The sequence below is a fragment of the Tachypleus tridentatus genome, chromosome 8 (assembly GCF_004210375.1).
Source record: "Tachypleus tridentatus isolate NWPU-2018 chromosome 8, ASM421037v1, whole genome shotgun sequence".
NCBI classification, from domain to species: Eukaryota; Metazoa; Arthropoda; class Merostomata; order Xiphosura; family Limulidae; genus Tachypleus; species Tachypleus tridentatus.
Window position 1 is genome coordinate 98,985,842 of NC_134832.1, and position 25,428 is coordinate 99,011,269.

The following is a 25,428-nucleotide window of genomic DNA, read 5'->3' on the forward strand; positions in this document are numbered from 1 at the left end:
CATCAACTAATCTAAGGGCATGATTTTTTGTTAATCCTAAAACATGGTTTATTATAGGTTCAATCACGCACAAAGCAATTTATTATTCTAATGTTCTTCGTGACATTTAAATGAATCAGATGAAATTTATAGGTCAAAATATAAAATTAAAAGCTTTGAAAAATATGCTTCAGCATTCTGATTATTTCCTACTGGTAATTTCCCTCCACTACTATTGTACAGTTTCTGCGGCTTTGTTCAGTTAAAACACATCCATATTGGTTCAATAAAGTGACCAAGTAAGCAAACACACACTCTTATTTTTGTTAATAACCACGCGATAATCTGTTAATCTAATCACATGGTTTCTTACAAACCACGTTACATCTGGTTTTCCCCATTAATATCGTTTACAACATCATTTTGATTTAAAAGTCACTACCGTAATTAATGTTTCTATTGTTGCTCGATTTTGTTGTTTGTTTGTTTGTACACAATGGGCTTTTTGTGCTCTACTCACCATGGATATCGAAACCCGATTTCTAGCTGTGTGAGCCCGCAAACGTACCGCTGCGCATCTGGGGAGGGTCTGTTTATAATTAAGCACAAAGCTACACAATGGGCTATCTCTACGTTGCCCGCTACGGATATCGAAACCAGATTTCTAGCGTTGTAAGTTCGCTGTGCCCCTGAGGAGGGTCGTTTGTTGCTCTAGTAACAATAACAATCTGTGAACCAGGAGGCTTACCAGCTTATTATTATTACAAAATCATGCTACAATGTTAAGAAAGGCCGACAAGAACACTTGACTGTACGGTAATGTTGATAACCTTAATGCGTCATTAAACAATATCTCAAATAAACTACAACGTTGGTGATTAATAAGACATAAGTGTAATAATTTATAAACCAACTGAGGTTTTTTTACGATCCATTACAAAAAAATCTACAGACCATATAAAGGCGTCTCTTCTATTCACAAGAATGTAATTGAGACAATTTATAATATCGAGGATAAAAAGGCACTCACGACGAGTATAGGCTTGTATCTAATATATCGTATCATGATATGAAGCATATGCAGTTGAGTTTATGTTATCTGAGGGTCACGGGTTCGAATCCCTGTCGCACCAAACATGCTCGCCACTTCAGCCCTGGGGGCGTTATAATGCGACGGTCAATCCCACTATTTGTTGGTAGAAGAGTAGCCCAAGAGTTGGCGGTGGGTGGTGATGAGTAACTGCCTTCCCTCTAATCTTACACTGTAAAATTAAGGATGGCTAGCGCAGATAGCCCTCGTGTAACTTCGTGCAAAATTCAAAAACAAAACAAAAATTCTTTTTTTTCTCTTTATATTTGACGTCTCTCAGAGGAATAGTTCTGTACGTAAATCAACATTCAAATCCAGCTCGTATTTTTGGATGTCGGAACATCAACGCTTTTCAATTTGTAAACGTATTCATACTTCCGTATGTTTGACAATGTTTCATGTAAGGACTTTTTTATATAACAGTTATGTTAGCTTGACATTGTAATAATTTAGGATTATTGTACACAATAGAGCTATTATGTCTTCTTGACGTTGTGTTGTTAATATCTCGTTTCTTTAATAGAGCTATCCGTATAGTGATTAAATGCATTTGCACATAATGGTTCTGTATTCGTAGTGGTTAGGATTACGCATCAAAGGTTGTATTACAGGAATATATCTAGTTTGATCAGTGAACCATTTCAAGTGATAAAGAAACATAAAATAAGCACAAAATTTCTAAATAGTTTGTCTAAAAACTTGCCAGTTTCGACTGATATTTAACATCTATAGACTCTAGAATATCGACCGAAGATGGAGCTAAACTGGTTTTACCAGTAGAAAGGGTAACGTATAAATGTAACTAGGTTACGCTCTTTCGTCTAGAACTGAAAAAAAAAAAAGATCTAGTGATTTGCTGAAACTATTTACGATTCTAGAACCTTAACTCTTAGCGAAGTTTTGGAAGTAATCCCGCGAATTACAAAAAAACAACAACACAAAAAATACGACACGGCTGACTTCTAAGGTTCAGGCTTCAAAGCGGGAAATTTCGAAGAAACGTTTAAGGGTTTCGTGAAACCGTGTGTATGGATGGTCTACAAGTATTTTTAATTTTTAGATTTTCTTATCGACAACTATTCATTCTATATTACTGCTCTAGAACAATGTATGTTACTACAGTACAACAATGTAAGTTATTACTGTATAACAATGTATGTTACTACAGCAAACAACAACAAAGGAATAACTCTTATATTCACAGCTACATCGTTCCTTTCCATCTATTATGAAGAAAACTAAAACGTGGTTATATGTATAAAGGGTGATATAATAGCTATGTATATATAAACACACGCACCCACACACATATGTACACATATTGATTATTTGTATGTTCGTTTTTTTAATTTCGCGTAAAGTTACACGAGGGCTACTTGCGTTAGCCATATTTAATTTAGCACTGTAAATGTAAGACTAGAGGAAAAGCAGCTGGTTATCACCATCCACCGCAACTCTTGGGCTACACATTTACCAATGAATAGTGAGATTGACTGTATCATTATAACATCTTCACGGCTGAAATGGCGAGCATATTTGGTGTGACGGAGATTCGAACGAGCGACTCTCAGATTAAGAGTCGAGCACCCTAACCATGTGGTCATGTTGGACATTACATATATTGAAACAAATAATTTGTTTTTAGAAGCGCAACTTTATTTGAAGTGTCTTAGAGGAATGTTACCCCACTAGAAGCATATTTCGTAATATCAAGTGTCACTGTTTAGCTGTAACTAAGGAAATACAAAATTGAAAACTAATAATATAAGACCTGGCAATAAATTTCCTCAGACACGCAGTTCCAAGTGATGTTTCATGAAAACGCTTCAAATAAACTTGGAAATCTTGTGAGAGATTTTTTTTTGAGAATAGTATACAAATCGTTGGAGTAACTGAAAATTTATTTTTCTTCGACAGTACATCTGTTATAGAAATACTTAACTTCTAAAGAATGAGAAATTCGAAAAACGTCAATATCGTAAAAACAACAAGGTATTTAAAAACTAACATTATGTTACCTTATCATTATTCTGTGAAATCTCTTAAGTAAAATAAAGCAGTGAAAAGAGTATAGCACATACAATGATTAATATTAGAGCATGTATAAATTTATTTCACTCAGCTGACAGATTCATAGGCTAGACTCAGACTAGACTTACAGAGTGGCTGGACGAGTATATAAAAGTTAAGGTATGTATAGGAAGAAAAAAAAACATACATAGAGATTATGAAACCAAAAAGCAATTGAACGTCTTTTCTAATCATACTGTCAAAATAAAAGTAACACAATTTGTGAGTACTATTTCTGAAAGTAAATCTGGGTTACTTCTCTGTTAATAAAATAACAATCTCCCTCGATGGACTCAGCAGATAGCTCGATGTGGCTTTGCTATAAGAACACACACACACTCACATCAAAATAACAACAACAACCTTAGCCTCTAACACAACAAGATTAATAATTACATTCATCAAATCATTTGTATTGGCCAATGCTCACCTTATTTCTAATGGAAACAAACATTACACTATTTGGTCCTTAGTTTGTATCTCGACTATGAAAATGTCGTGTCATTGTAAGAGTGAATTGTAGAAGAATTTGATACTACGTTATTTACAGCAGTAATAGGTAATAGCAAAACCTAATTTTCGTGAAAGAAAATTGCGTTTCTTGAACTAATATAATTATGGGTGGCTATTGGGTGTGTTATCATCCAACTATACTGGTGGGTATTATAACTCTATTGGGATATAATTATGGGTGGCCATTGGGTGTGTTATCATCCAACTATACTGGTGGGTATTATAACTCTATTGTGATATAATTATGGGTGGCCATTGGGTGTGTTATTATCCAACTATACTGGTGGGTATTATAACTCTATTGGGATATAATTATGGGTGGCCATTGGGTGTGTTATCATCCAACTATACTGGTGAGTATTATAACTCTATTGTGATATAATTATGGGTGGCCATTGGGTGTGTTATCATCCAACTATACTGGTGGGTATTATAACTCTATTGTGATATAATTATGGGTGGCCATTGGGTGTGTTATCATCCAACTATACTGGTGGGTATTATAACTCTATTGGGATATAATTATGGGTGGCCATTGGGTGTGTTATCATCCAACTATACTGGTGAGTATTATAACTCTATTGTGATATAATTATGGGTGGCCATTGGGTGTGTTATCATCCAACTATACTGGTGGGTATTATAACTCTATTGTGATATAATTATGCGTGGTGGCTGCGTGTCACATTGATGGACATAGAACTATGCTGGAAGGTTCTATAGTTCCTTATTATAATTTTAGCAATATTTTAACAACCAGATTGATTATCTAATATAGTTTTCAGTGTAACCACCATGCCCATTACTAACCGTAGATGTGTGGTTAAATTCGGAAATTTGGGAGTTTATCATATTACCTCTTGTTTTCATGGTAGGTTTTCACTTAAAGTTTGTTAACTAACTGGTGAGAAGGAATATATCCAACACTATTTCTATGATATTAATGAAGCTATCCATCGATGGTTTTCTTCATAAAAAATAATTTTTCTACGTTTTGTAAATTTTACACTTGATGCAACATTTATTGGTTTTATTCATTGCACAACTTTATTCAAACAGTTCTCTTCATTGTCTTATAGTGCTCATTATTTTTTTCCTGCTTTTAATTGTTTTAGTTCTTCTGTTTACATGTTTGATACACAAACACACGTACACGATGTTTCTAAAATCAATTTATACTTCAGGTTTTCTAACATTACTTGCTAAGTTTCGGTCTTCCACTGTTCGATAGAACTAAAACTGAAACTATTCTCAAACTTTCCTAAACTATTTGCATAGCTTTCGTCTTTCATTAGTTCATTAGCACATAGTTTCAATCTTCCACTGCATGGTAGAGCTGATATTGAAGATTTATTGCCTAGCTTTACTAAAATGCTTACACGGTTTCAGTCTTCAGGTAGTACATTATTTTCATAATTCTTTTTCCGTTAAAGCATTTATTCTTTCTTTACTTTTTTGATCTAGAAAAGAAAGTCGCAGTAAATATGAGTGAATAATTTTGGGGCACACTGTACTGTTCAGAAATGGCTCTTCGGTAATCAGTAAGATACACGACAAATGTTCAGAAATGGCTCTTCGGTAATCAGTAAGATACACGACAAATGTTCAGAAATGGTTCTTCGGTAATCAGTAAGGTACACGACAAATGAACTTAGGAATAAGAATCTGAAGCTAAACTAAACTGACATTGTAAACTACAATGATTTTTGTGTATATGCAACCATCCATAATTTCATTAAGAGTATAGAGGCAAACGTATGAATATCAATTTACATGATACAGATCAGTTAAAATAAAACTCACTGAACCGACAAAACTCTATAATGGTCAAACATGAAGTCTTCTGTGTAATGTATAGATCTACTATAAAATATAATCTAACATGGATTTTGTTTATTTCTTTTTCAGTATTTAAGCAACGCTACTCAGGGAGTTCATACTGATACACAGAGATGAAATGTGGTCAATATTTCGGTTACATAAATTGATAGTGAATTTACTTTGTTATTCAGTTATAAATAAATAACCATCTTTACAGCTCCCAAGGCATCAATAGGGTTTATAAGTTTTTATCAAATGAGCGATGCATTTAATTGTGAAATCGAACGATTCAGGATGCATCGCGAATGAGGAAGTGTATCGAGTGAAGTCGATTATTAATAAACAGATAGTGGTCAACTGGATTCTGATGTCTCAATGGATAACGAAATATTTAGTTGAAGTCGTATTTTTATATCATGTATCATATACATTAGAACAATAATAGGATTCGAACTTCTAATATTATGAGAACTTCACACACATATACAAATAGTTGTTACAATACTTGAATTATCCCAATCACAAGTATTTAATTAAGTACTGTAACTGTCAAGTTACAGTGCTGCCAATAGAGGGTATGAATGCGTGCTACATATAATTAACATTAATGAATATATATATCACTGAAAACACAATTTGCTATATAGCATTACATTCAGGAACTATGATTTTTGAAGTACTTAAATAGATAATATGCTATTATATTTACCTTTCTCCATGGGTTTGTTTACGCACTGTATCCATAATCGTCAGAGCCCCCTGGTGATTTGATTTAGCTTTATGGATCAGATCCTTCACACTATCACTGTAACCACTATTTTCCTCTTCCCGTTCGTACATTTGTTCGTCTGTAGTATTTTCCAAGTCGTTGGAGGGAGAAACCAGTTCATTCTGAATAGTCGCTCCCAGAATCCTCTTTTCCGCCAGCCGGCCTCGGTTCTGTCATGTGTACAGAAATATTATTTTATACTGCTAAATTATGGTTATTTATGGAACGTTAACTTAAACATTTTTTTTTCAAAAAATGTAGAATAAACCATGCAAATTATTTTAATTGTGTAAATGATAAACCAGAATCATTAGAAAGGCCATTCACAATGCTTTAAGCTTTGAGCATTTATAGGAATTATCAAGCACGAGAAATACTGAACGAATCAGTCTTTGCTATATCAGTTTCTGTATTAATAGTAACTACTTACACAACAATGCATTTTCATACACGTACTGACATACCTAAATTCGAATCAAAATACAATCTGAAATTATCTGCTTATTCGGTTATTACCAAATTCTGAGTCCAAGACCCATATACTAAGAGGGTCCAAAACTAAAAATCAAACAATATTTTTTGTTCATATTCTCGCAGTAGTGTATATATTTTACGTCTTCACAAAATTATTTTTATAAAGTTTTATTCGTTAAACAAGTGTAGATAAAATACATACAAAAATCAATGTGACGGATTTAGTATTGAAGTTTTATGCAGTACTAAGGGCTAAGTGTGGATTAGTATAGTAAAAGAAACAGAAGAAAGTCCAGCGATTTTTTTTACACGCAATAGTCTTACAGACTACAGAACTTCTGAAGCTTTTAATCATATTAAGTTAAAATTTGAACATAATTTTCATACAATTTATTTTTATGCAGCTAAGGCATCATAAAAACATCTACTGCGAAAAATTTGTACTCGCCTAAAACTGAATATCTTATTAAATATTTCCAGTGAAATTTTTAACAGAATTCAACTATTAAAAGATATCCTGTGACACAAAATCTAAAGACAAATTTAACTCATTGGCATGTTAGATAAGTAACATAGCTAAAAGATTCCTATTAACAGTAGAAGAGATAGGTGTCTTGGTAATAGTCTGTGTTATGCTTTGTATTTATGGCAAAATTAAGAAGGCTTCTTCCGCCATTCTTAATTTTAAACACCTGGTCAGAAGGAAAGCAGCTAATCACCAGCATTCTACCATCCACCCACCCTATACTATCATTCTTATACTGTATCCACAGCTAATCGTATGGGAATGTTTTGTAGTATGGCATGTATTTGAATATGGCTTGCCAACTACGAAATTCAGAACTTTTATTATTAAAACACTTATACAAAATGAGAGATAAGACAAATACATAAATATATAAAAACTCACAAACAACAAATTTTTCATATAACAGAAACATAACAGTATAATATATGAATATCCTTTTTGGAATTAAGGTAATGTAATGTGTGTGTGTGTTTTCTTATAGAAAAGCCACATCAGGCTACTTGCTGAGTTCACCGATGGAAATCGCGCCCCTGATTGGTAATTTAATGTGAAGTTCAGTCACAACAACTTTAACATACCATTGAATAAACGTCTGTATTTGATCCTTATACATAAGCCTTAACCAATCAAAATATATTTTATTTTTAAGTTTAGCTCTATAATAAGCAAGCAGGTTAGGTTTAGCTTTTCCATTTCTGAACAATATCCCAGGGCTAGCCTGCCTTCCCAGGAGTATTCGTTAAACTAAAAATAAATTAATCTTTCAGGTTTAACAACTAACTCGTTTTCTCACATTTGTTAGTATTTTATGTAATAGGTTTTTCGTACTTATCACAGATGAGGTTTAAATAATTGGTAAAAATATAATTTTGATTTAAACACGTAACGTAAGAATATTAGTAATATTAGTAACGCTGTATGCCTTTGTGGAGTCATAAACGTTATCACGCTGTTTTGTTTCATATTGTATATCAAATTTTATACATATATATACATTGACTTATAATTATTGTTGTATATCAAACTTTATATATATACTGGCTTATAATTATTGTTGTACATCAAACATTCAACATATACTGGCTTATAAATATTGTTGTGTATCAAACTTTCAATATATACTGGCTTACAGTTATTATTTTATATCGGACTTTCAATATACACTGGCTTATGAGTATTATTTTATATCAAACTTTCAATATATACTGGCTTATGATTATTATTTTATATTAAACTTTCAATATATACTGGGTTATAATTATTATTTTATATCCAACTTTCAATATATACTGCTTATAACTATTATTCGGCCTTTAATGCAGAACTAAATCTTAAAGTCGAGGACTAATATGTCTCTAATGTCAACTTATACATGCCCTATTTATAGAAGAAAAACTCATAAAACAGAATTGAAAGCACAAACTGCAAAAGTGAATACTTATTAATCAACATGGACAGCTATAGTCCATATTTTGTAAAAACTACACGATTAAAAAATGACTTTATGCTTTTGAAAATATCTAGAGTGTGACCTGTTATACTGAGCTACTTTGAACATTTCCTGTTGATGAATCACTAAATACATATATATAAAGGAGTTTAATGACATATACAGTACTAAAAATAGCAGTTATAGACGTCACACACGGAGACTTATATATAAAATTAATAGCAAATGAAATCAAAGCTGTTAAATTTCTTACAAAACTAGAATGAAACTGTATACATAACGTAGTGTCTTCTTCTAAGAACAATATAACAAGCTGCGAAACTTGGAATCATATATACTAATATCAATGTACTTCAACCGTTTCAAAACGAGGCTTAGAGGCAACATTTACGTTGCTAAAACGCCATATTACAGATAAAGCAAAACTTAATAAATAGTTCATGGTATTCAGTTTAATTATTAGCAACACATAACAAAATGTTCTAATTTCATGTGACTTTTCATCTCTACTCTTGTCCCTATGTTTCCGTGTTCATTACAAACACATTAAATAAAACTGTTTTACTACCTATGACATCAGTCCTTCAAACTTCCTGCCCTGCATTATTTTTTTTTTTCATTTTTAAACATAAATATATACCATTTGAACCAGATTATTAGATTTTATTCATCTACATAACATATATAGTTCAACAACATTAGCTTTTGGCAGTAAAGTCGTGCAATTGCCTGTAGCTTCTTTTCATTTTAGTTTTGCTGCTTTGAAAAGATTATGTTATATGATACAAATAGTACAGGTTTGAACTTATCTGGCACGATGGTAAACAATCGCAACAGGATACCAAGGTGAAAAGTATCAACTGTTCGCTGTGACGTTTTTTACAGTACAACTTATCATGTCACGGATGTACTGTTATGGAAGACTTAATTCGGAGGGTAATCCCCTTTGTAAAAAACACCTTAAAGAAGAGGTATACATTGGAAATCTCTAAACAGAATTGGTTCAACTCGAACTAAGATTAAAAAATATAATTTTTCTCACATGATTTCAATTGGCATATCAAATGGGTGATCTTAGATTTCAACTCATGATTTATGTCAATGAATTCAAGTTTTAATTTGAGGTCAATTATCTTCGTTGGGATTAACACTTTTATTATGAATATCTTCCTTGAACTTTAAAATTTATTTTTTTTTCATATTGTGAAAAATAGTTTTCAACATTGGTTGGTGCTCATAATTTCATGAATTTAACAGTTTTTTTTTTTAATAACTGTTTTTCATATATTTTGACTTTTTATATTTTGACACCAAATCACAGATTTTATTAAACCCATAAAATAAATCACACACAGTACGGATTCTTATTTATGTTTCAGTAAAGAATGCGGATAATATAATGCTGGTTTGCTAAACTTCATAAATTTGACGCTGTGATCTGAACTACACCTATCACAATGACCGATTGCATATTATTTCTGATTGTTTAATGTCTTCTATTGTTCAAGTAAGTTCAAGGTTGACTCCAAAAGTCATTTTGGTTAACTGAACACCTGGACTCTGTAAAGACTTTATATATATGCAAGTGTACGTAGAGCTCGTTCTGTCAGCTAAATACCGAAATAAAAATGAATAAACGTCTTTATATAAAGGCCGTCCGGAATTTATGTTAACAAAATTGTTTACCTTTGTTTCAGAGACAGGAACCTTGAACATTGGCGCAATGGTTATTATAATTCCATAAAACCAACAGAGGTAAAATAACATGACAAGAGTTTCATCACATTGATAAATAAATGACAATACATTTGTCATTAGTAAAAAGTTTGTCAATTTGATATATCTTTATATTTGAATACAAAAAATATACATAACCGTTGAACCAGTTCTCTGTCTCTAAAATCCTTTCTCATTGATGGACGTTTTCTCATTTTCGGGTTACGTTTTAAGAAATATAAATAAAGACGATACATGAAAACATCTCTTTTCGTTTCACTTCCTTACGATTTATCTCCTACGTCTATTGTGTAACTGTAATTGAAGAGTATTGTGTCACCTGATAATTTGTTACTCTTTACAGACGATAAACTCATAAACGAAGTTTTATAGTTTGTTCTCAATTTATCGGTTTTGGGGCAATTTATATACTTAAATTTAGAATGGTATTTTTAAGATCAAGACGTTTCGACTCATAACTTACGTGAGAATATATGATTTTGGATCAACACCTTAAACATGAGATCTTAGAATTTTGTACGAGTTCAGTCAATTTATATCGAACCATGGGTGACCTAGTGGACAGCATGCCCACTTGCCGCGAAACGTAGTTCGCACTTTGGGGCTGTTGGTATTCCTCTATAAGAGTAACGGTCAAATCTCACTATTCTGCTACATTAGGGTAGCCCAAAAATTGTTGGTTAACTAGCTATCTTTCCTCAAGTTTAGCAGTTCAAAATTATGGACAGTTCGTAGCTTTACACAAACATTCTAAAATCAATACTCAAAACGTTCGCGTTCTACGTCTAAGGAAACTAGACGGACTAAATGGTCGAAAACGATCATGTGGCGTTTTATTTTAATTGTTTAAATTTTACAAAATAGCGCATTTTTACTTTATGATGGTAAGAAAATTATTTTCTTAATAAATGTTTCTCAATAGTAGGCTGTTCTTCACACTTCACACTGTGTTTAATTTGCAACTCTATTTTGCTGTAATATGTATCTGAACGATTCATAGCGTTGAGATGAATGTTAGAAAATCTAGGTTTTGTCTAAGTAGGTAGATTAGTTGTGTACAAGTATATCGATCACAGAAGAGTCTGATATATGCAGATAACTTATTACAGGTGGTACAACAACTGATCGAAAAAATATGCTAATACCGATCTTGGCCTACATATGCTTTTTTGAGTAATGTAACTACGTTATACATATGAACAACTCTATCTGCTAATATCTTTGTCTGTCAGCCAACTTATCTGTTCACCCATTCTTTATTTATTTATAACCCTTCATCTACTTAAAAGATGCCGTTTATTATGAGAATATGTGCAGTAGAAACGTGGTTTTAGCTACAACTGAAAAATAATTGTTTTATGTGAGGAACAACAGTTGACGGTGGTCTTAGAGATTATAAATATTAGTGCTTTAAATTGAAACAGTAGTTTAAATGACGCAAACGCAAGTGTATCATTATTAGATACAAATATAGCTTTAGATACCACTATCAAAACTAATAATAAAGAATGTTTGTGTTGTTTTTTTCTGTGTTTCCAGAATGGGTTAACCTTTTAATCTAAAGCGCTGAACATAAATCAACATTTCATATTTTCATACACCTTATATACAATTAACATTTATATTATATACCAAATATATAAGTTACAATCAAGTGATTTTGGAAAAAATGGAAAAGGTGTTGCTAGAATTCATGTGGGTCGCCTTGGTTTTCCACTGAACATCTTTGCCTGGTCTAACTGTTGGGGTGGCGAAATTATGAGGGTCAATCCCACTATTGGATTAAGAGTAGCCGCACGAACGGTGGGTTCTGCTGATTGCTTGCCTTCTTTTCTGGCCAGATAGCCAGCTGTGTGTGAGCTTCAGATGTCTGAATTGACAGCTTAACCTATGCATATCATATGTAGTCGCTCAGTTTGAAATTACCAAATACCTTAGATATATACAATTGTAATTTCATTACGAATTGGCAACCATGCTAGTAATTATAATTTGTTAATCATTTTAATTTTTAACGTAAAATTATTATGACAACGTATCACCTTATCTCTGCTATTTAATAAAATAAAAATATTATCAATTTTTTCACTCCTCTGGGATAACAGAATTAACACGTCTTATATAAATCTATTGTTGATAATTTTAGAGTGTTGATTAAAGTTAATGTGGTTCACAGAGCTATCAACGATTTGTCAAAATAGAGACTTTTATTATTAGTGGTAAAGTTAGGATTGCGAATGGAATTATATTTTAACTTTGGGGTGTAAGTTTTATCGGTGATAAAACCAATTTTATATTGATTTACAGTTCTTCAAGCTGCAGTGTCACAGTCGGCCAAAATACGAAAAGGTTAACAGTTCAGTAATTATGTTTTAAAAAATCTACTTGTAATATAACTTGTTCATCATGAAGAAAAAGGCTCGGGATTATAGGGTTTCTTTTGTATGTGTGTTTTTGAACCCACATATTCTCCTAACATCATGAATATAGTCATATTGATAGCTGTACTACATGTACATGAATCAGGATATTGGCGATCTCATAGTCACCAGCAAATACACGCCTGTTAAATATCACATATACTTCTATATAAAGTAACCTTTAGTAGAACTACCGTATCATAATATTAGTTTTGCGGTGACGGAGAACGTGTTGGTGACTAGGTAGGAGAAATGATCTACATACCTGCTGCAGTCTTTACGATTTTCTTCCAAAACCCACAGGTTCACTCTTTTAGGTTATTGTGTACAATAATCCTTTTTTAAGAGAGTTTTCACGTCTTTGAATACATGTAGTGCATCTCTCAGAAGAGACTGGGCCTGAATCGAGCTATTCGAAACTTGGTGAGTGCGAAACGCGCGCAAATAAACACAATATAATACGCTTTCACATGCGTTCGTCCTCACAGCGCGAGAGCAGATGTCAGTTTAGGATAATATTCGGGATCACACAGCGACTTCGCTCATGTACACTTCGGTCACGTGCTTTGCGTGGCGTGACATCATAAGAAGCACGTGCCTGCTGCTGAAATCGTTGAAGTAATAACTTCCACAAGCACGTTTTTTACATACATTTTTTCCAGTGATTGCTTTTAAGCTTGGCTGGAGGCCGAAATTCTTCTTGCGTTACATATCTATAGTTCCAGGGTTGAGTAATTGGGAAAACTAACAGATATGACTATCGAGATTCCTGTGTGTAAAATTTAAGTCTGGTATCTATTAACACGAGTTGAGTTGTACGGTATAAACAATTCAGAAATGAAAACAAAGAAAAAGTGTCTATTAACACGACTTTTACCGCACAGGCAAATTCGTAAATAAGAAAACACCAATTATGTGGGATTTTTTAACAACTTGAATTACATGTATAAGCCCTCAGAGGAAGCTTCGCTGTGAATTATGGAGGTTAACCACAAAGGAATATAGTTAGTGCCCACGTGTAAAAGCGTCTACAGTACATCGCTGCTAATTTTTGGTAGAGGTGAGAAGGTTCTGAAATTATATTTTAGCCTACTGATAGGCTATAAAGAAATTGTAATTTCAACTGTGGTTTATCAAAAAAGAGAAAGAAACACTGTGTGCAGATTAATCATCGAAGAGAAATAATTTAAGAGCAGTGAAATGTTTCAGACAGCGGAGACGATATTAATAACAAAACGTTTCAATCCGTACAAAGGTCTGGCATGGCCAGGTGGGTTAAGGCGTTTGACTCGAAATCTGAGGGTCTCGGGTTTGAATCCCCGTCACACCAAATATACTCGCCCTTTCGGCCGTGGGGGCGTTATAACGTAACGGTCAATCCCACTATTCGTTGGTAAAAGATTAGCCCAAGAGTTGGCGGTGGGTGGTGATGACTAGCTGCCTTTCCTCTAGTCTTACACTGCTGAATTAGGGACGGCTAGGGCAAACAGCTCTCGTGTAGCTTTGCGCGAAATTCAAAAACAAACAAACGTAAATCCGTACAGTACTTATTAATTTCGTATTTTATACGAGTGCAACAAAAGTGTTTAGTAGCAGCATTTTTCATAAATAGGTTATCAATCGTTAGCTTTGTGTAAGGTGTCGTTGAGATTTTGAGCATTGAACCAGAAACAACACATATATAGCAGAAATTCGTTTTCTTTGTAGTTCAGTGATAAATTATGTTTATCTTAAAAGAAATAAATGAAATGCTTGAATATAAATAGATGATTTTGTGTCAAGACGAAAAAGCCTGTTAAAGTCTTGTGATTGTTAAACAAAATCAACCTGAAACAGGTTTAACAATCTGTATAAATAATACTCTTGCGTTTGCCTCTCCGGAACTTTTCTCTCAGATTTCTCAATCTAACACTATATACCTGATATCTTTCATCATAAAGACCTCAGTCATGGTATTCCAGATTGCATATTAGCTTTCAAATTCAAAATCACCTTGTCTGCTTTATGCTGAGTCAAACTTTTTAACATGATGACACAATGATGTTGTCATCACGTGACGACTGGTTTCGATTTCAACTTTAGTTTTTTCATTTGAAACGTATTTTACACAAACAACATTTAACCTGTCTGTAAGTTTATTTTAAAAAATAAACATTATACTAAATACAATTTCTATGAGCGTTCTCGGTTTGTTTAGGTCTAAAATACATAAGCGTAGTACGTTCTAAACCATATTTAGTCGTTTCTACATGTTCAGCTAAGTTTTCCTTCATTGCAACTTTACATTTACTTTACTTTGCAATAACTTAGATTTGGTTAATTTCATAGATTGCTATAAACAACTTTTACTTACCTTTTTCTTTATTACGGGTTTTATCCTTCATTTTTTTGAGTTTCTATACCTCAATTCGTAAAACTGTGCCATACAATGAATACTCATAACTGTTTCATGCTCTGCACACTATTATAAATATCATTACTGTACTTTTTTTGTTTGTTTGACCGAGTATTTTGTTTATAGATTTGACCAAGACTTATCGATTTAATACATAATGTCTGCAGGAAAGTGTAACTTAAAAGCCATGCGTGAAAATGATAGAATAAGGAAAATTCAAGCCAATGGCATGAAAACTACTGTAAATGCTTAGAATGGGAATGGATCGAATACAGGTGAATTAATCTAATAGCGCAAAAAGTAAAGGTATAACGTGAATACATTTGATTAGTAATAAGACATCTAATTAGTTAGACGACACTCATATTTTGTTATAATATATTACGGATTATTTTACTCTAATATTACATGAATATACGCTACTTAGTGGCACAGCGGCATGTCTGCGGACTTACAACACTAGAAAGATGGTTTAGATACCCATGGCGGGCAAAGTATAGAGAGCCCATTGTGTAGCTTTGAGCTTAATTACAAGCAAACACGTATGAGTATATAAGAAAAACTGAAGCAATAAAATTTGAAATTATTGTAAGATTCATATCATAAGAAAAGAAGTGTAGAGATATCATTATGTGGACTTTTTCAAGCATCCTATTGCACTAAATAATATATATATATATAAAGAATAACGTTTTCTAGGTAACTTTAAAACATACTTCCATACGTTCCTTGAGATGACTCTGAGCTTTAAAGATTATACTAATGATAGCTACCTTGGGGCCTCACTTTAAAGAACTACACGTGTGTGTATTCTTTAGATATTTCTAAATGCTTTAGCACTGTATAAACAGCGTTTCTGCCAACTAGCTCTGAATACCTGTTATTCACGGCCGGGCGATGCCTTTTCCGATAAGAACATCCCAGATCCGTTATGGTGAAGACATAAATACAGTCATCCTTTCGATAAGTTATTCTAAACGTTAGGAGGTTCTAGCGGTAGATTTACTACATATATATATATTGTTGTGTCAGCAAATCAGCAAAGTTCCTACTTATAAAGTTTTAATATACGAGCCTTGCACGTGTTGAAAACGTTAAATGAAACTAGATTCGCCACTATTTGAGGCACGACGGCAGGTGCACCAGGTTATAGCCTAAAGTGATAGAAAGCAAAACCAAGTGTATTATAGATATGAAATACACGTTGCACGACACTCTTATGCCAACAATATTCAGTGGTGTCTGTTTCAGTACAGTTACCTTCTTTTGGTGTTTTTGAGATATTCAGGGAACAAAAAACATTGTTATTTTTAAGATCATAACACAATTATATTACTGTTCTGACAATGGTAAAATAAATTTAAAAAATAAGAAGAAAACAACAACGTAAATCACGGTCGGTGTGTGTGTGTTAAATTTATAACGTACCCATTAGTAACAAGGTTATTATTCGTGTAACATAAAAAAAAACAAATGTTCAAAGTACCCTTCATAAACAAAATATAAAACCGTTCAAAATGAAATATAAGAATACATATACTGGATCCGATATAATTTTTCAAAAATCTATTTTTAGTTGTTTTATAATTTATGGAATTCTAAAATTATGTGCTATACTCTACACAATCTTATAATCGTTGGTAGTGTCTCAGTGAAAAGCTACACAATGGGCTATATGAGCTCTTTCCATCGCAGGGAATCGAATCCCGGATTTTCGCTAACTCATCAGGACGAAATAATTTTGTGATATTGTTTGAATGATGTTTGATTCATCAACATCTAACATTATTCTCTCGCGAAAAGGAAAACGTTTTTTAAAATTTTTATCACTCTATTTTAACTTGTGTATAACAAGTGGATGATTTTTGTATTAGCTGTTGTCTAAATACGAAAACAGCTTAAATGTATTATTATTAATCAGGATGTCCAAAGTACATGTGTAAAGTATTCTAGGTAAACAGCCATTTGTAATTTTATTCAACATTTTACTTAATTATAATTCACTGTTAAAGGATTAGAAATACTAGTTGGCAAACCACAGAGATAACTTGTTATAAACTGTTATAAGTTATAAATTAATCTGACAGAAATTTCGGTATATGTGGTCGATGGATTGTTTGTTCGTTTTTGAATTTCGCGCAAAGCTACACGAGGGCTATCTGCGCTAGTTGTCTTTAATTTTGCAGTATAAGTTTAAAGGGAAGACAGCTTGTCATCACCACCCACCGCCAACTCTTGGGCTACTCTTTTACCAATTGAAAGTAGGATTGACCATCACATTATAACACAACTACAGATAAAAGAGCTAGCACATTTAGTGTGACAGGGATTCGAAGCTGCAACCCTCAGATTATGGGTCGAGCGCCTTAAGCACCTGGCCATGTTGGGCCTCTGTGGTCGATAGAAAGAAGGTCCTGGGGATTATAAACCTAATATGTACAGCATGTTATTGGATTGAACACTTTGTAGTTACAAAAATGCCAAGCTAATCAAGAAGGACTAGAATGCTGGATTGTAACTTCAGAAATAATCCTTTTTAATTGATCCAACAAATGTATTATTGTTTAAGCTCTGGGCTTTGGGTGGGTCATTCTAAGATCTTCCCGCTATTACATTGAAATGATTCACTAGTTGCGCGTGTTTTGTGACAGGTAGCCTTATGCTGCTGTATCAGATGATCAGGTCATCTATGTCGTTTTAATTTAATACGGCTTGATGACCATAAACATTTAGTTGGGCAGCCACGGCAGTAAGCGGAAGGTCTCATTGGCATTGGATATGGCAAATATTACGTGGCTCATATACACTGAACACATTCTTTGTCTCTTTCACTCATAAATTCTTGGTAATCTTGGGTTGTGGGGATAGGATAATAAGTAATATGAGTATTTCAGCAGCCATACTGAAATAACGCAGGCCTCACAGATGGCGCTTGATTACTCGTGACCATATTAGATGCGGCTAAACCTCTGAGATTTTGTTGCAAAGAAGATTTCCAGCACTTTACACAATCATAACAAGTGAATAGCGTTTGTCATGCTGTGACAACGTTTTAATTTGTTGTATATTGTACTAGGAAGTTATTATATGGTGAACAGTTGCATAAGCAGTAAATCGTGTATGGCAAAATAGTATTGGCTTAACATTGCTTGGTGGTTAGGGTGCTCCACTTGCAATTTGGGTGTCATGGGTCTAATACCGTCCCTGAACACGTGAATAGGTTATTATGTGACAGTCAATCCCACTTTATATGTATGTATGCAAATACCTCTTGGTAACTACTACTGCAGGACTAAATTTGGCAGATAGACTCGGGTTGTCTTTATCTATATGGCGTAGCCCTCCAAACAAGGGGATATCGAGAAGCTAGACCAGCATTGTTGAACCCGAATGTGACATTCCATTTTATGTGTCGTGCCCCCTTCGTGGTCAAGGAGTTTGAAAACTTGTTTATATTTCCACTTTGAAGTTAGCGGAACAAACTAGGGTCACATGTTTTATTTTTTATTTGTTATTTTTTTTTATTGAATACAGATTCCCTCTCAAAAATATGGGCTGGATATATAAGTACTTAGAGAATTTTGATTGGTACACTGTAGCATTTGAACTTCGCAGGAGCTAGTTAGAGCCTAATGTGGTTAATTTTCAACTTATCACTAGGTGTCATCACATGTTCTATATGCGAATATTGCACTCCTTTTAAAGTGTTTGTTTAAGTTTCATGATTCATGATTTTCAAGCTGTTGAAAGAGAACCTGTGTTAAAATGATTTGTTTTCAATTTCGGGCAAAGCTACACAAAGGCTAGCTTCGTTAGTCGTTCCTAAAATAGTAGTGAAAGACTAGACCACCCATCGCCATTTCCTAGGCTACTCTTTTACCAAAAATAGTGGGATTGATCGTTTCATTATAATACTACCACGTCTGAGAAGGGCGAGCATGTTTGGTGAGAAGAGGATTCGACCCTACGACCCTCAATTTACCATTGGAGTGTCTTAACCACCTAGTCATGCCAGGTGTGTTAATACAAAGAACATTTGACTTGTATGTCTTGAGTCAGAGAGGCAAAGCCCCCATTTAATTTAATTCCATTTCGATGGTTCACTATAACCATTTTCTTCGGTTGTGCCCCTGATAATTTCCAGATACATGTAGTAAAGGCGCAGTGTGTTTGGCAAATGGTAACACAAAGTATTTAGGTGTGTAACTCAACCATTTCACACAAGTATTTTTTATTTCACAAATTACACTTCCTTGAAATAATCGCTTTCTAAAGAGTTTCCTATGGATAGCTTCTTGTTGAGTGTTTTATTTGATTATTTAAATTACTGTTCCTTGAATCCATTAACCTAAAAGTCGTAATATCTGATAATTGGATTGTATTGGTTATGCACGCTCCAGTAACCCAGAAACCATGGAAAGAACGTGAAACAAAATCATAAAAACAACAACAAATAAAAAAAGGTTTGATTTTATTACTACTACTTTCCTCTGCTAACTGGTTTCAACAAAAGAAAGATAACTTAGAATACTTCTAATTAGTGTCAAATTAACGTTTCTTCGAACGCCGAATAAATCAATTTATTTATTTTTTGTTTTTAAATTAATTGAACGAATAAAGAATAAAATGAAAATAAGTTAACCCTTCCGATTAGACTTTCTAAATAGATTTCATCTCATGTTTCATATAATAAATCAATTAGCACATTTAGATAAGTATCAAAATTATAGAGAGTTCTTTTAATATACGTTATTTGATGTTATTTACACATTTCTACATACACATTGTTGTCACAATGCTGTGAATTGTTTAGGGATGTTATTTTTTGTTGTTGCTGTTCAGTAGTTCAACTATTACTTTAATGTTTTTTCATTGTCCAAATGTTCGACCGTAGATTATATTATCAACTCCTGCATATAATTTCAATGTGGAGTCGATTTATACCAAGAAAGCAAAAATCATTCGTGCACTGTTTACACATATATAATGTAAAATAATATTTACATATTAGAGTTTGAATTGCCAAGGGCAAACGACATAAATGTTGAAATAACTTTAAGTTAACGAACACTCCTCTCTATTAAATATCTAGCATGTGAGCAAACACTAGCAAAATAAATTTTCAGGCTAGGTATTTGAAAAGAAGATTATAAAATTAAATATCGTGAACAAGTGTAATATATACAGTTTGTCTAAGTCAAATTAACGTAATAAAAACTTTTGTGCTAGTGTTTTGCATTTATGATAAAAAGCTACTTAGATTATTTGCCGCTATCACGAAATCTGAATCACTGACGAAATGGAAGGTAGCCAACCACCAGCATCCAACTGCCCACCATCGATGCTCAAGAATTTACTGTCATTCTTATACCGCACAACTAAATATGCGGAAAATAGTTTGCGGTATTGCTCAATAGATCTGAAATTCAGAGTTTTACCGTCGGCCCGACATGGCCAGGTGGGTTAAGGCGTTCGACTCGTAATCTGATGGTTTCGGATTTGAATCTCCTTCACACCAAACATGCTCGCCCTTTCAGCTGTGGGGACGTTACAATGTTACGGTCAATTCCACTATTTCTTGGTAAAAGAGTAGCCCAAAAGTTTTAAGAGTTATGCTTGGAAGTATATTAGTTTAAAATGCAAGAATACTTTTCAACTTACTTTATTAAAATATTTCAAATGAACATCGTAAACAATAACATCAAAAGTGTTTGATGTAAATCAGACAAATTTGTAGAACGCTTTAAAATTTATTTATCTTAGAATGACAATGTTTTAAAAGCGATGAATTAGTACAATATACAATAAAGAAAAAAATAAGAGAGAATCCTTAATGGCGACAGCTCTAATGAGGTTTCAAAGAGATGGAACTAGGAGCTAAAAGTTTGTACTTGAGAAACAAACAAACTCAGAGCCATCGTATGAGCCACTATGCCGCGGCTGAAAATTAAATATTTCTTGCATATTAACGCATTGATTCGTCAGTTAAATGAATCGCTAAAATTAGTACCTCAAGTTATATGCCTGAAGTTAAAAATATGGGGATCGAAGCAGAAACAGACAAAGAACAAAATATACATAAAAATGAAATATTTTCAAATTTTAAGACGTCACGTCGAGATTATATCTTTATGGAGATCTAAAAGCGTAATAAAAAGAATGAAGTTATTGATATTCATAACAGTAGCGAGTGTCAGAAAATATTTCAATTTATTATTATTTAACTGCAAATGAAACAATGAGGTTTCAAAGTAACATGGCCCGACATGACCAGGTGGGTTAATGCATGCGACTCGTAATCCGAGAATCCGCGGGTTTGAATCCCCGTCACACCAAACATGTTCGCTTTTTCAGTCGTGGGGGCGTTATAATGTGACAGTCAATCCCACTATTCGTTGGTAAAAGAGCAGCCCAAGAGTTGGCGGTGGGTGGTGATGAATAGTTGCCTTCCCTCTAGTCTCACACTGCTAAATTAGGGACGGCTACAAACGAAGTAACAAAGAAGAAAATTATATAAATAATGACTGTAATTATACATATACATAACATAATATATAGGAAAGTAGGTGCATAATAACAGAATGGCTTTAATACTCGGGCAACTATTTGAAAAAATAACAACAAAAAAGACTAGACTGAAATAGGCTAAAAGATTTATGATTAATTCAGCTTTGTTATGCGGAGTAATATTACAAAACTTTGTCTTTTGATGCCATAGCCCTAAGCATTCATTTTTTTTCAGTTAATTTTAGTGATAAAAGCTACAGTATTGTTCTAATGTATGCCAATTTGTAATTGAGATGCTTGTATTGTTGTTTATTCAGAGGGAGATTTTACATCACGAGGAGAACGTGGCTTAATTACCAAATCTTTTTTTAAATTTTAGAAAATGATTAATGTAATACAAACTGATATGTGCTAATATTATTGTGAGTGACTGATTTACAAGTTAGTGAAGTTATTAGTCAGTCTTTCACTGTTAGGTTGCTAGTTCATTAGCTCAGTTTTGTGAATATTAAGTTTGTGCTTCTAGAAATACGAGAATTACCATAAGTGCGACAGAAAATAGTAAGTAAGTGAAATTGTTATGTTAAAGTTTAATGTGGACTGCAGTGAGCATTCTAAATTGAAGAAGTTGTACTGGAAGAAATAAAACTGTATGTTGTCAAGAAATTTACTGATATTTGCATCATTATTTTTTACTTAAGAATTCAAAAGAGCCCACGCTACAATAGGAACTATTACAACACTTGCATCAGAAATGGGTTTATATTGGTAAACATGTTATAAATGACCAATTTCAAAATAATGACAGAAGTTCGAAGTGAAATATATTTTAAAAAATGATTAAAAATTAAGAAGTAAAAGAGACAGAAAATTAAAAGAAAGAGAGAATAATCTGAAGAAATTGAAATTGAAGAAAAAAAATACTAGAAACAAGCGATTTACACAAGAATTACGAACAGATATGAATTTAATAGACGACAAGACCGAAGAAACTACTGGAAATATATGAAAGGATTATAATAACAAGGTCAACAAAGTATAGGCAAACAATACAGCCAGAGTAAAATATTTAGAAGCTGAACGCGTAAATGCAAGAATGACCCAATATACATCTCTCTCTGCACTTTCTTAAAACTTACAATGAAAAGATTAATAAGTTTGTAATACAGAATAGTAGTACATACACTGCTGGCCAAAATCTTAAGGCCAATAAACATAAAGAAAAAATATGCATTTTGCGTTGTTAGATTCAATCACTTATTTGAATAGAGCTTCGAAATATGACAATAAGAAAAGGGAAAAAAAATTTTAGCATTTAATAGGGAAAATGTGAACACTATGAAATTAGCCTAAATACTAGCTGGTCAAAGGTTTAAGACCATACTGAAACGAAGCATCGATCGGTAAACACGTAACGAAATTTAGTCATTTGTGTTCAAGCATTAGCGTTGTCGGCATTTCCCACTGACAACTCCTGTGATACATAGGGTAAAAACATGGCAAAGTCTAAAAAGTTGACAGAGTTTGAACATGGCAGAATTGTCGAGCTGTAAAAATAAGATCTCTTTCAACGTGCCATCGCTGGTGAGATTGGGCGTACTAAGACTGCTGTTGCAAATTTCTTAACAGATCCTGAGGGATACGGAACGAAAATTTCAAGTAGTCGGCCCAAGAAAATTTCGCCGGCATTGAGCAGGAGGATTCAACGGGTTGTCCGGCAAGACACTAGCCAATCGTCGAACCAGATTAAGGCCCTTACGGACGCAGAATGCAGCTGAAGAACAATAAGACGGCATCCACGAGAGAAAGGCTTTAAAAACCGTAAACGTCTTCAAAGGCCACGTCTCCTTTCACACCACGAAACAGTTCGGTTAAACTTTGCTGAGAAGCACCAAACATGGGACATAGAATAGTAGAAGAAGGTTTTGTTCCCTGATGAGAAAAAATTTAACCTGGATGGTCCATATTGCTTCCAACGTTACTGGCACGATAAGGATATCCCAACGGAGACATTTTCTACACGACACAGTGGAGGAGGTTCCATCACGATCTGGGGTGCTTTCTACTTCCATGGAACAATGGAGCTTCAGGTTATACAGAGACGTCAAACAGCATCTGGCTACACTGGCATGTCAGAGAGAGCATCCTTATTGACTGAAGGCCCTCTCTTGTGTGGAAATGACTGGATCTTTCAGCAGGACAACGCTGAAGTCCACAATGCCCGCAGGACAAAGGACTTTTTCATGGCGAATAACGTGATTCTTTTGAACCATTCACCGTGTTTGCCCGAACTTACCCATTGAAAATGTTTGGGGGTGGATGGCAAGGGAAGTCTATAGAAATGGACGTTAATTACAAACAGTGTATGATATTCGTGAAGCCATGCTCACCACTTGGAATAACATTCCAGCCAGCCTTCTGCAAACGCTTATATCGACCATGCCAAAGCGAATGTTTGAAGTTATTTGCAATAACGCCCGTGCAACTCACTACTGAAACCTCTTGTTGGGCATTTCCTACCCTGTTTAAGACTTCTTTTTGGTATGGTCTTAAACTTTTGATCACCTAGTATGGGCTAATTTCATAGTGTTTACATTTTCCCTATTAAATGATAAAAACGTTTTTTATTTTTATTTTCCCTTTTATTATTTCCATCTTTCGAAGCTCTACTCAAATAAGTGGTTGAGTCTAACAACGCAAAATGCATATTTTTTCTTTATGTTCATTGGCCTTAAGATTTTGGCCAGTAGTGTATCTGGTAACTACTGTTGTGCTTTACACGACTGTAAGACTTTCGTAGACAACTTCAGCTGAGGCACTATCTCATCAAATTACAGCTTAACATTTTCACTTAATCGATAAATCAACAAACTATGAAGAAAATACATCATGGAAGGTATATCAAGCAGAATTTTAAATAATTTTGAAAGTGAATCAGTGGACTAGCCAATAAAAGAAACTGTTCATGTTTCGTTGTAAAAAAAAGGACCAACTTTAACAACACCAAAAATATTCCTACAGAGATATGTAAGAAATAACAGGCATTAGTAGCCATCTTATAAAACATATCTGGAGCGTCATGTCACAAGAAAGCTTCTAAAACAAATTTAAGAGAAAACCAAGAAAAAAACAACAAAAGATTAGACATTAGTTAAACTTGCAGGAAATAAGGAGAGATCCGCCCAGTTTTCTTATATAGATATTCCATGTGAATTGATGTATTTATTGGCATCCAACCAATTTATAGTTGGTGAGAATATATAAAGTAGGTCAAAGCAAAATCTGTGGGCATTTGAAAGTGAAACTGTCGTGTTCGTGATGTAACTCGAATCACTTAAAATTGCAGGTGAACAGCTAAAACTGCCATTATGGAATTAAAGGATTGCCAAGTCAATCATTGTGAAACGAAAAGCTCCATTTGATGAAAGTTTAAAAGAATTTAAAGTAATAACTAGATAACTGATTTCTCATGATACAAGAAGTAAATCAATCAGTAAGTGTGTCAACTAAAAGTTAAAACGAAATATTTCCAGAAACTGCGGATAAAAAAAGTATAAAATATTGATTACTGCTCTGCTCTCAAAGGAGATCAGAGAAAGGGGAACTGGTATAAGTGTGGAAAACACTGACATCAAAAGAGGTCAGAGAAAGGGGAACTGTTATAAGTATGGAAA

General features: G+C 33.6%; 1 protein-coding gene across 2 annotated transcripts in view; it reads right to left on the bottom strand.

Moving 5' to 3' along the window:
• LOC143223036 (uncharacterized) overlaps positions 1-25,428 on the bottom strand; it is a 178,375-nt gene that overhangs the window by 65,531 nt on the left and 87,416 nt on the right. For both annotated transcript variants that reach the window (XM_076450410.1, XM_076450411.1), the window contains exon 2: positions 6,183-6,412. In XM_076450410.1, the coding sequence (XP_076306525.1) occupies positions 6,183-6,412 (230 nt within the window). The remainder of the gene's footprint in view (positions 1-6,182; positions 6,413-25,428) is intronic.